Here is a 12294-nt window from a genome sequence, read left to right as displayed (position 1 = left end):
CTCCATCCATCTCTCCTTGGACAAAGTTAGCAAAACGATTACACTGATTGTTCAAACCATAGCAGGCCAGTAGCAGTACTCAAGTTTTTAAGGTAATTCATAAGCATTTACTTTTAAAAAATGGCCACTCTTAAATACCCCACAATTTGTCCGTGGAGAATAATAATCAATATTCATCCTTTAGGCCAGCCTTCCCCAGTATTGCTGTCACTTGAAACCTTATGCTCCTGTTCCAATCCAACACTTCTAGGTTTTGGCACCAGTTTGACAAGGTTAATTTTAAGCTAGTGGGCATTGTCCCTTCTTCTATTGATGTACAATTGTTCATTCAGATTTTGTTTACTTACTTTCTTTCAGTGGGAAATCCATGTAGAAAACGTCAAAATTGAGATACTTCTCAGATTTTGCTATTTCTTTCAGGACATTGGAAAGAAGCATGGCTCTCTGGGAAAAAAAATCAATAAAATATGCATCCTTACTTTATTGATATGAGAATCTGCTAAGACTTCAGAAAATTGTTCTCTCTTGCCAACATGTGACCTTTATATTGTTAAAGCACTGTATTGTCAGAGCTTCTCAGAAGACATTTATGTGTAAATATGCCAATTTGAGTTAGAAAACTGACCTCTCTTTTGGCAAAGAATTATCTTATTGGCACATCTTTGATTAGTATGCTATAAAGATGCTGCACAATTTCAGTGACAACGTTCATTTACAGATGTCAGATTTTCAAAGTAAGATTTGGTAAAGATTCAGTGCTCCACTAATCCATTTCCACTACTTCTGTCAGGCCCAAGCCCAGAAATGAACCAGTGGGATCCAGTCAAGTCCAATCCTTTGTTTGCTTACACCTAATAGACAAATCTTACCAAAATAAATCTATAACTTTCTAAGCTCTAGATATATTCTGAGACATTCTAGATAGCGCTTATAACTTTTGATCATTTGAAACCCTTTAAATTGAGCTCAATTGCTGATGATATTATAAACGTGCCCATGAAATATTCTCAGCAGCAGTACAGAATTGGTTTGCCACAGACTTCTTCCTGGATTTCTCTCTCTAGCCCAGAGATCCCCAAACCCCAGTCTGTGGACCAGTACTGGGCTACGGCATGCCAGCAACCGGTCTGCACAAACAAGCAAAGCTCTATCCGCAGGATGCAGGCAGCACACAAAACCATGCAATCTCTGGTCCGCAGAAAAACCTCTCTTCATGGAACCAGTCCCTGGTGCCCAAAAGGTTAATAATAATAATAATAATAATAATAATAATAATAATAATAATAATAATAATAATAATAAACACAATTGGCATTGACAAATTCGCTATTAGTCAATTGCAAAAGGCGGCCTTATTAGGAACTGCTTCCATCCTGCGACGATATCTGTAATACCATCAAACATCCACATCTGCCTATCCCAGGTCCTGGGTAAGGACTCGATAGGTAGACAAAATGCAAAATCCAGTCTGAACATCTGGCTGACTGTGCGATGATCCATAATAATAATAATAATAATAATAATAATAATAATAATAATAATAATAATAATAATAATAATAATAATAATAAAGTTGGAAGGGACCTTGGAGGTCTTCTAGTCCAACCCCCCGCTCAGGCAGGAAACTCTATACCATTTCGGACAAATGGCTACAAAATCTACAAAACAAAAGGTTGGGGACCTTTGCTCTAGTCTATATACCTGCAAGGTCCTATTGATCTCCCCTTTAAATACTAACCAAGCCAGCCCCTGCCTATGCTTTTTGTTCTGAAGTTTTTGTTTTATGATCCAAGTCAGGGAAGTATTGCCACTTGCTTCAGCTCTGTCCTAGTGCGAGTGTATGCCTGTTGAACCATCAAACATTAAATAGGAAATCTTAATGATATTAAAAGTCAGACAAGATAGATAGATAGACAGATAGATAGATAGACAGATAGATAGACAGACAGACAGACAGACAGACAGACAGACAGACAGATTATAGTTTAGATAGGAGAGAGATTCATACAATTTATATATTACATACCTCTGTAGTCAAATTCCTAAGTATGCCATTTGAAGTCAACCAGCCATTGCATGGATTAATCTGTGGAATGTGAAAAAGCTCTTTTAATATGGCATCAGTATTATATATGGTTGAAAAAGACCAATATAGTCTACTAGATAGTTGAGTGGTAGCGTGAAAAATAGCAGCTGGAAGTGACACCCCAAAAATTTCTGAAATGATCAGAAGTTTAGATAAATAGCAGTGCATTAAACTTTCAGACTTAATCTGGAAATGCCAAATGATTTGATTATACTTGGGAAACATTTGTTTTCAATAAATGTAGCAATAAATGTAACTGTATTTAGATGTTTCTGACTGTCAAATGTTGCCCATAGTTTTAGCAGTAAAGACATAGATGACCTACAAAAAGTTTGACTGTCAACATTAAATATTAACATGGTGCTGCACAGAACTTTTTTCCTAATTTTTTAAATGCGCTTTGATGGCATCACATAAGGCTTTATCATCTTGCCTAGCCCAAAAGACTGGGTAACACTATTTCAGAAAGCAAAATGCTGAAGACCAACAATTTATGGGAAAAGTTTTAATCTGCTAATGTCTTAAGAAATTTGCACTCCATAATACTCTGCTCCACATGGTGCAAACAGTATTGACTGGGTTTTTTTTGTCATTAATTCTAAGATCTCCAGTGTTATGCCTCAGATGCCAAAAGATTATCTCCTTGGTGTCAACCATGATTCCCATCTCACTTGACTTTTGACATTTTACATTTTTTAAAAAAACTTTTTAAAGAGTATATATTGCAAAACAAAATCATAGATTTCAACATCAGCTTTATTTCTGAGAATGTCCCAGTCCTCAAACAGGTCCTGTGACAAATATGGTGAGGGTGCATAGCCCTTTGCTTGAAAAAGTGTTCACTTGGTGAGAAGGAGGACAAAGATTAACAGAGAGTTAGGAACATCCTGTGGAGGAAAGCTACAGATTGAAAGACAGTTTTCTGGTAAATTGGTGTTTTGTTACATATTATGTTCCCTGATAATCATTTGTTCCTGAGCAAGCTTTATTTCCAGCAGCAATTTTGCAAGAGTATCTCAAACATATTCTCAAAGTTCTACAAATGGCCAACCTGAAAAAACTGGGAACTCCTGCATTAGCTCTTAATCCATATCAAATTGTTACAAATACAATTATTTGTATAACTTTTATAAACATCACTTTATATAGATTATTATATAAATGATAACAGAAATATTAAATTGCATTTAAATTCCATGTAAAATTATTGTCACTTAATTGTTTATTTCCAGTGCTTCCAAAGTATGGATGGGTTTCTCTAGTACTAGAGCAAAGGGGCAGATGAATTTCTGTGTAGAACTGTGTTATGTTGTGTTTCCAGCACCAGCAGGTATCCCATTATATGTTTTGACTTAGTCAATCTGATTTTAATCTCATCTGTAGCTGTAATGGGAAAGTTGCCTCCCAAAACTCCAATAAAGACATGTAAAGAAAGTGTACATTAAGATAATAGAAACTAGCTTAAGACAGTTATAGAACCACAACTAACAGAAGAGCAGATAGGTTTTAGAAGAAATAAAAGCTGCACAGATGAAATTTTTGTGCTTAAAAACTAATATAGAAGAACATGGACTATAATAAGAACCTCTTTGTCACATTTCTAAACGAAGAGAAAGCGTTTGATAGAGTTGATAGAAAATTGTTATGGCTAATATTGACCCAATATGGAGTAAGTGAACATCTTTTTAGAGTATGCAAATGCTTATATTATTATTGTAGATGTGTAGTTAAATCAAAGAACATCAGAACCCTTCTTAGTAACATCCAGAATAAAACAAGCATGTGTACTATCATCACTATTGTTTATCACTTACAGTACATTGACAGCATAAGCAAAGAAACTAAACCCAAGAATGGAAATAATATCAATAAACAAATACCGTATATTCCGGCATATAAAATTACTTTTGAGAGCGTTGAAACAGCCTCTGAACTCGGGGGTCGTCTTATATGCCGAGTCGTCTTATACGCCGGAAATAAGGTAGTTTCTGGCATATAAGACGACTTTCTAAGCATGCGACTCGGCGTTGATCGTCTTATACGCTGGAAATACCAGTAGTTTCCGGCGTATAAGACGACTTTCTAGGAATGCGACTCGGCGTTGATGGTCTTGTGACTTGGCGTCAATTGTCTTGCGACCTGGCGTTGAACTAGGGGGTTGTCTTATGTGCCGGGTTGCCCTATACGCTGGAATATATGGTAATAATAATATAAAAAAACTACTCTTCGCTGATAGTCAGGAATTGATAGCAAATAGAGCCAAGAAACTGCAACAACATGTTATAGCTATGAACCAAGAATGCAACACAAATAATATGAGAATCAACAACCAGAAGTAATGGCACCTGGAAGAAAAAAAGCATACCCTAAATATAGTGATAGGAGGAACAGGCATAAAACAAGTATCAAAGTTCAAATATTAGCAACATTAACCTAAGATGGTGAAGTGGACGAAGAGATTAACAGATTGCAGGAAGACAAACCAAGTATTGGAGCAGCTTGCCATACCATACCAATCAGCACAAATAAGCATCTCATGCAAACATCTTATCCCCACCCTATATTACCAGTGCCTAACATGAACACTTACAGCAAAACATAAACAAAAGCTAGTCACCAAGGAAATGAAATATTTGAGGAAGGCTGCTGGAGTGACAGAAGAAATAAAATCAGAAATGAGACCATAAGACAAAGTATTGACATAGAATCAATCTTAAACTACGTACAAAAACAGCAAATGGAGGGGCTTGCTAATTTGGAGAGGATGTATTGTGATTCCATACTGTACAAGGCATATACAAAAAGAGAAGATCAAAGAACATGAGGCAGACCCAGAAGAAGATGGAGAGACAAAATCAAAGTTACACTACATCAACATCAGTTAACAATAGTTGAGGCTGCCAGAAGAGCAAGAGCCAGAACTTTGTATCTCCCTTACAAGCAACACTATAAAAGTGGCAGAGGCAGAAGAAGTAGGAGGAGCAGCAGCAGCAGGAGGAGGAGGAAGAGGAAAAAGAATGCAATTTAGCATCAAATATAATTATGCAAGATTTCTGGTTGCCATACCTGAAGACAACTAAGAAAAGAATAAAATTGTTCATATGTGACATCTTTGTTTAGCTGACCTGAAAAACAAAATATTTTTTAGTCAACAGATTTCAAAACTAAAATATCCTTGCTGGAAACATACAAGCAATCTCTTTGACAAGGATTTTATAATAGTTCTAGTCATGGATTCATAAAATAGCCAACCAGATTTCCTATTAACTTCCTATCATTATCATCACTGATTTTGACAGCAGGTACATATCATAATACTCTTATACTCTAGTGAGGCAAGTCACAAAAAATTGTTACAGGAAATGGCCATAGATGGTACTTTCTTCTTTTTGGACTGAAAATGTAAGCAACTCTTTAGATTTGCAATAAACTATTTCCAAATCTACAACACCTTAGCAATACTATTAAGGTAGTGATAACAACAACTTTGTGAAGGAGAATAGAATAAAGTTATCTTCAAGGATTTCTTCCACGTATTATTTCTGTACAAAGAGACAGAGTCTGAAACATTCACGTGTTAACAATAAATGGATATTTTTCCAAAACATTTTGGAAACAGAAAGAACTTCAGCCCCTTTCCTTAACTTTTACCTCCATGTATGTCTTGTGTATTGATTCTTCTTATGAATGAGTTACCTTTAGATATAGATTATGTATGAACAATTCACTATATCCATAAAGAATCTCTAAAGCTATAGCTATATCTTCCTTCTATGTATAATGTATGTAGTGATGTACTGCTGCTTTTCCAAATATTTTCTTGTTTGTTATTGCATTATTGTCTCTTTTGTATTTTATTAAATAAATAAAGCAAAATGAAACAAAATAACCTCATCAGCTCTCTATTTAAAACAAAATATTTTAATTAAATTTCTAGCAATGAGACCACAATGCTTCCCAGTGTGGCATTTATAGAGAATTGAACAAGGGATTCAGATGGGCTTTTTCACTGTATAAATTCTGCTGTTTTTTATCCTGTCTTCCTTATTTTCTTTCTCATGGAATAAATCTGAACAGCAAAAAAGGAAAGGCTGCATATTATAGGTATTCTAGCAACTGTTCATATGTAAACATGTCAGATTTCCACCCAGCATTTGTTTCAGTCTCAAAATATATACAGTTTCTTCCTCTTTTCTAAGCCAATTCAGGCAGGAAGATAGGTGAATTAATCTTATAATAAAGTCAAATACTGAAAGTGAATGACTGATGCTTTACCTATTAATAAGACTTTCCCTCTCCAACAAAAGTAGTCATTTCACATCAAGGAAGATCAAAACCATCTTCGTATACAGTATGTCAGCTTCACTTTTTATACAGCATAGATATTGGCTTTAAAGATAAAAGGATGGCAACTATATGTCTGTATAGGTCATCTGAATTCAAACACTATTATACCGCGCCCTCATATCTTAATTTATTCTGCACTGTTGCTTTTTTTCTAGCTTAATTCTCCAATAAACCCAGAATGGGAAGTAAAACTAATAGTTTATCAGCCAAATCTATAAAGTTGATAGTAGCATTTTCCTCTAGATATTTGTCCTAAATCTCCCAGGGTTAAGCTTCATTGGATGACTAGTTTCTAGCAGGATAAGTTTGGAAGAAAAATATTTATCATAAATTTGAAATAGAAATTAAACTATTACAAATAACTTTGGAAGTCTGAAAATTATGTTTCTGCCCAATTCGGTGATTTATGGACCTTTTAAAGATTAATAACCCTGCTTTTCCTTGACCACACAGATTTTTTTTTCTTAAAAATGCAAGGTATTTAACTTGCCAGTTAAAAAAGTCATCTCATTAATTCTTTCTGCCTAAAAAAAACCTATAGGTACATGTTTTTGTGCAGAAAGGACTTGTATTTCACTGTTGTTTTTAAAAACTCAGAATCTCTAAAATGCCTTCAAACTCAAGAAAAAAGGTAAGTATTACATTTACCAAGAGGATGGTATCTCCTGTGCATGGCATCCCAGATAAAGCTACCATTTACTAAGCCAATCAAAATCACATGGCTCCCTTTTGGAAGTTGACTATCCAGGTAAAGCAAAGTCTTCACAACATTGGAGCGCATTTGTTTAGGATGTGTCATTTTGTTCAATGTGTCTGGATTTCTGTAAAAGAAAGAATAAAGAACCATACATTCTTTAATATGACCCATGATTATAAATTATGAGCAATATCTTCTTTGAAGTTACTTAGTTTTAAAACAAACCAAAACAAATGACCATACTCAAAGTATTCTGCTTTGGACACATTATGTGAAGACGCTAGCCCTCTGGAGAAGGCGGCCATGCTGGAAAAAGTAGAAGGAAAGAGAAGAAACAAACCAATAGCCAGGTGGGTGGACTCTATTACCATAGCAATGAGGGCACCTTTGCAAGTTCTCAAAGAACAGGTTAGGGACTGATCATTATAGAGAAAATCTCTCTGGGCAGTCAGTAGAATTGAAAATGATTTGATGTCACTTAATCAGTTAATTAAAACTGACAACTAATTAGTTCTATCCCAATCTTGCCCTTCTACTTAAAATGTCAAAATACCCAAGGATGTATATGCTAACATTATCTCATAAATGCAGACTATTTCTTTTCTGAGAAGTAAGGATTGTGGAAAATAAAATGCTAAACTGACAAGTCATTCCATTTGCACTTGTAGTCAGTCTCAGCATTTAGCAGAAATTCTTAAAGATAAAGCTTTTTCTGAAGGGGCAGGATGCAACTTCCAATACACCTGATTTAGCATGACAGAATTCTAATCCCTTTCTATAATTTATTTCTGTTATCTTTTATTTTAAAGAACAGATTGCCTCTGGGCTCTGTCAATCATATCTGGCTTCTCTCTTGCTACCATGCCTTCATTTCACAGATAAAATGGGGAATTTACTGTGGAAATGATCAATTTAGAAACAAAAGTACATCTACTATCAACAAAAGCCTAAAAAGTGTTATAGTTTCTATGCATTTTTAATGTTCATTATTATTTCTTCTGTCCCAGACATGTCTTGTAAGCTATGAAATATATACCATCTGTCTGTATTTTTATACAACATCCAAATTGGCCATTGTAATTTAAGTTCTATTGGGAAAGTGCCAAGCTGTTAGTCTTACTATCTCTACCACAAATGCATTTCTCAGTCTTCATTTTTTTATGTTGTCATGACTTAGTGGCTTATGTCCTTTACTTGAGACATGATTACACAGCATATAGAACCTGGTTGTCTTATCATTGTTTCAAGAAACGGATTGAATTACATCAAGACTTTATTATATTAAAACAGACTAAATACAAGATCATTAAAATCTAATGATACAGTAAAATAATAAAAAGTGCTTAAAAAAAATCCTATACTTAAACACACCTATACCTACCCACACACAAAACCTGATTCTGTAATGTTAATATATTATTATACCCATCTTTAACTTTGGTACATGAATATATAATTTGATATTTATACTATCGTATTATGATTATTTGGAATAATAGAAACAAATGTCAGTCTCTTGTAATCTTTAATCCGTGCTAAATCTGAGTATATTTTAAGCAAAAAAAAAAATCTGTGAGATGACTTGTAAGATCAAAATTTTTATCCCATACATTTTCTACTTTTTCTTGGAATACAGTTTTCCAAATGGATTTAATTCACAATCTCTTTGAAAGTAATCAGTCATCATGACAAGAATGAAGGAAAGAGTGAGTTTTCCTTAGGACCATAGACAGATTTGAACATTCATATTATTTTGGCATCCAATTTCTTTCAGAAGCAATATAGTTGCATATAGTATCATATAGTTGCATGCATACTGCAGCCAATTTAAAGAATGCTATGATAGCTACCTTATAAGATTGGGTAGGCTTTCTCATAAGTAGAAAAGAATAGGATTGCATTGTAATCATGGAAAAATGATCCAAAGGGGGAAAGCATTTAAAATAGAAGCAAGAAAATGATATGAAGGCACAACGTGATGAACTAACGATCAGAAATAGTAGAATTTTAAGCGAAGTAACTTCTTGTAAATGTTAACAATTAATTGGTATAAATATGAAAATTATGGATGCACATAAGCCTGTTTCCCCGTTTCAATATAATTGGGAGGAAAAAAAGATAGACAATCACAGCTAAGATTTTGCACAGTGAATTGCATATCTTTGTATTACACATATATTTTATTAAATGTTTATCTATATAAATAAAAATGTAAATGTTCGTTTGTTCAAAATCTTAAATCACTGAAAGTTCTTTACCGATTGCTTTGAAATTTTGACACAACATTGCATTCGAATACACGCATATATACCTTTTATATACCTATATTATATAGGTGTTACATCTGTGACAGGTAAAACATGATTTTTTGAAAAACAGTTAAAACATGCTTTTTAAAAAAAACAGTGCCATCTGTTGGACATAATCTCTATATCTGCACACACAATAGAACAACAAAAAATATTGTATACCCACAAGCATTGTGAAATTAAACATATTACAAATGTGCACTTTCTCTTTTCTTTCTTGAGCCACAGCAATGCGTGGCTGGGTACAGCCAGTTTTTTAATAATGGAGCTCCTAGAACCTCAATCTAAAAAGTAGACAGCCAAGAAAAAGAACTGGGCTATATCAGATAAAACAACGATTAATGTCATTCACATATAAAGTTGATTAAAATTAAGTGAAGATATAATTAATATGATTGTTCCTTATGATTTTCATAATTTTATCTTTTGGTTGAATTACAACTTGCAATCAGAAAACAACTTTTATATGGGTTCCAATGAAGGTTTAAGAGAATGCATGTTGTGAATCCCCTTTTTTAACCAATCTACAGTTTTCCAAAGACTTTTTATGAAATGTCAGAATATGGTGGGAGTCGTAATTGATAAATACAATTATTTGGGAAGAAGGATGTGATAGGTGTACAAATATAATGGAAATATAGATTCCTTAGATTCATTGTTGCACTAAGGACATTATATCAAGCTTATGCATTAATAAATCATTCTGCACATTTATTTATCATATCTATTTACTGCATGTACCTGACAAAGCCAGACAGAAAACATTCTACTAAAATATTTGTAGACACATATATGAAAGAAAATAATTTTATGTAAAAATATTGGAGAGCATGCATACACACAGAAAATCAGAATGTTTAATATAACATTACAAGGATGTTACACAACATAAAGCAAATGTACAATATATCTATACTAAACAATTAGATATTTTACCACTTCATTTTTGTCCCTGCTTAAAAATTATAATTTAAAATTATAGGTTAATTATAATAATAAACCTACCCATTTCAGACATCTCTGGAAAGAATGAATGACTATTAGCTTAATTTAAATCTCTAGTATGGATACATTCTGTGTTAATTTTATTTTTAATCTTACCCATTGCAGACATCATTCCCAATCATTGCAAAAATAACTATGGCTGGTTTGTCAAATTGCTGATTCCTTGCCAAGCTAGAAATGAAAAATAAATTAAAAGTATAACTTAACAACTCTATACATACCGTGAATAATCACACACATGCATCCCATACTTATACATATTGTGACAGCCAATATATTCCAGTTATATTGAACCTATTGATGAAAAGTACCATAGATATTTATAGAAATAAATGTAGGTATAAAGTCCAGATCACACTTAATTAAGAAATTGTGGTCACAGTTTATATAAGCATGTAGAAAAGAAGTAGTATGGCTCTTCTATATTTAGATCTTATTTACTACTTACCTTTGTACAAGATGTAGGACATTTCTTGAAGAGGCACCTAAATAACCAAAGTAATTGGATACAAGAAAATATAAGGCAGTTGAATGAACTATCTGTTGTTATATTAAGTATATAATTTCAGTTGTCATAAATAAAAATGATAATTCCACCTTACTTAATTTAAATGGAATTTCTTTTTGTTTTATGGTTTAAGGTCAACATATCCTATGTTGAGGGTATATCTGCATATTTAAAATCTAAAATGTAGAGAACTTACGGTAGAAGTGTAACAGCTGAGTTGGGAGGTAGAATGGAATCCTATGTTTCAAAGTACATACTCTAATTTTCTGAACTATTATAATAGCAGTTTAGTTTTGGAGCAAAAAATTGCCACATTCTTAACTAAACAATTTAGAGAGTAATAGTATCTATCTGGTGTGTTGTGGCAGACTAAATTTTACTTTCCATGATTTGGTAAATAAAATGAGAAGGTTTTTAAGATTTCTACCTTCTGGGATGTGTATGTGGACTACAAATCTAGGGCTCCCAACATCTCAGCTTGAATGATCTCACATTATTAATGCAGCCTTCAAAAACTAGGCATCTTCCGAAGTGTGAACCTCAATTTCTATAGTTCCACAACCAGAATAGTTATTGTTGCAAACCGAAAATTGAAATTCATACAGCTGAAAAGAATCAAGATCAAAGAAAGCTAGATTAATGTTTTAGAGATCCTTTCATGAAGTTTTATCTAATACTAAGCCAGAGGATGGAGTACCCATGGCATCCCATTCATTCTTCCATTAGTCATAAGGATTTCTTCCACAACTGCTGCTCTGGCTATCTAAAACCTGCTGATTTTAGAAAGCTGCAAAGGAAGATGAAAAGATCTGGGTGAATCAAGTGGGAGAACTTTGAATTCCCAGTTCAGAAATTGACTGACAGAATGCTACATTGCATTCTGGTAAAATTATTACACTACAAGAGTGCTACATAGGTTCTAATTATTCTGTTTTACATAGGAAAGCCTCCAAGTCCAGCTAAGGTGTAGTTTTCTTCCTGAATCTCATTTAAATACAATAATAAGTTATCATTTGTCATAGCCAAAAAGAAATGGATCTTCAATACAATAAATCTAATATATGAAAGCTTTTGTAGCAACACTGTGGACAAGAATTGGAAAGATAGTTTCAAAGGAATTCAAATCTTGCACTTTTGTGCAAGAATAGTTAGATAGTGAGTTGCCCTTAACTTATCGCTCAATGAACCCTTTGCTCATGAAATTTATAAAGTATAAAATTTAATGATGCAAACTGAAGAGGCTCCAGGTTCCCCTAATTGTATTCAAGTGAAGTATGATTCTTTATACAAGCAAGGTTAAAATCACATTTCCCCTTTACTAATGGCACTCAGCTCTGTCATG

At 33.5% G+C, this 12294-nt stretch overlaps 1 protein-coding gene across 10 annotated transcripts in view; it reads right to left on the bottom strand.

Annotated features, from left to right (window-relative positions):
- The window catches only part of AOAH (acyloxyacyl hydrolase), a 114822-nt gene that overhangs the window by 17097 nt on the left and 85431 nt on the right, over positions 1 to 12294 (bottom strand). For all 10 annotated transcript variants that reach the window (XM_039336770.1, XM_039336772.1, XM_039336773.1 and 7 more), the window contains 6 exons: positions 10893 to 10929; positions 10541 to 10615; positions 7082 to 7254; positions 5153 to 5211; positions 2027 to 2086; positions 348 to 444 (listed from right to left, as the gene is read on the bottom strand). In XM_039336770.1, coding sequence (XP_039192704.1) covers positions 348 to 444; positions 2027 to 2086; positions 5153 to 5211; positions 7082 to 7254; positions 10541 to 10615; positions 10893 to 10929 — 501 coding nt within the window. The remainder of the gene's footprint in view (positions 1 to 347; positions 445 to 2026; positions 2087 to 5152; positions 5212 to 7081; positions 7255 to 10540; positions 10616 to 10892; positions 10930 to 12294) is intronic.

The sequence above is a fragment of the Crotalus tigris genome, unplaced genomic scaffold (assembly GCF_016545835.1).
Source record: "Crotalus tigris isolate CLP2741 ecotype Arizona unplaced genomic scaffold, ASM1654583v1 scf7180000017666.379230911805:20528666, whole genome shotgun sequence".
Lineage (NCBI taxonomy): Eukaryota > Metazoa > Chordata > Lepidosauria > Squamata > Viperidae > Crotalus > Crotalus tigris.
Note: the sequence above shows the minus strand (reverse complement) of the source record. Positions and strands in the feature narration are given on the sequence as shown.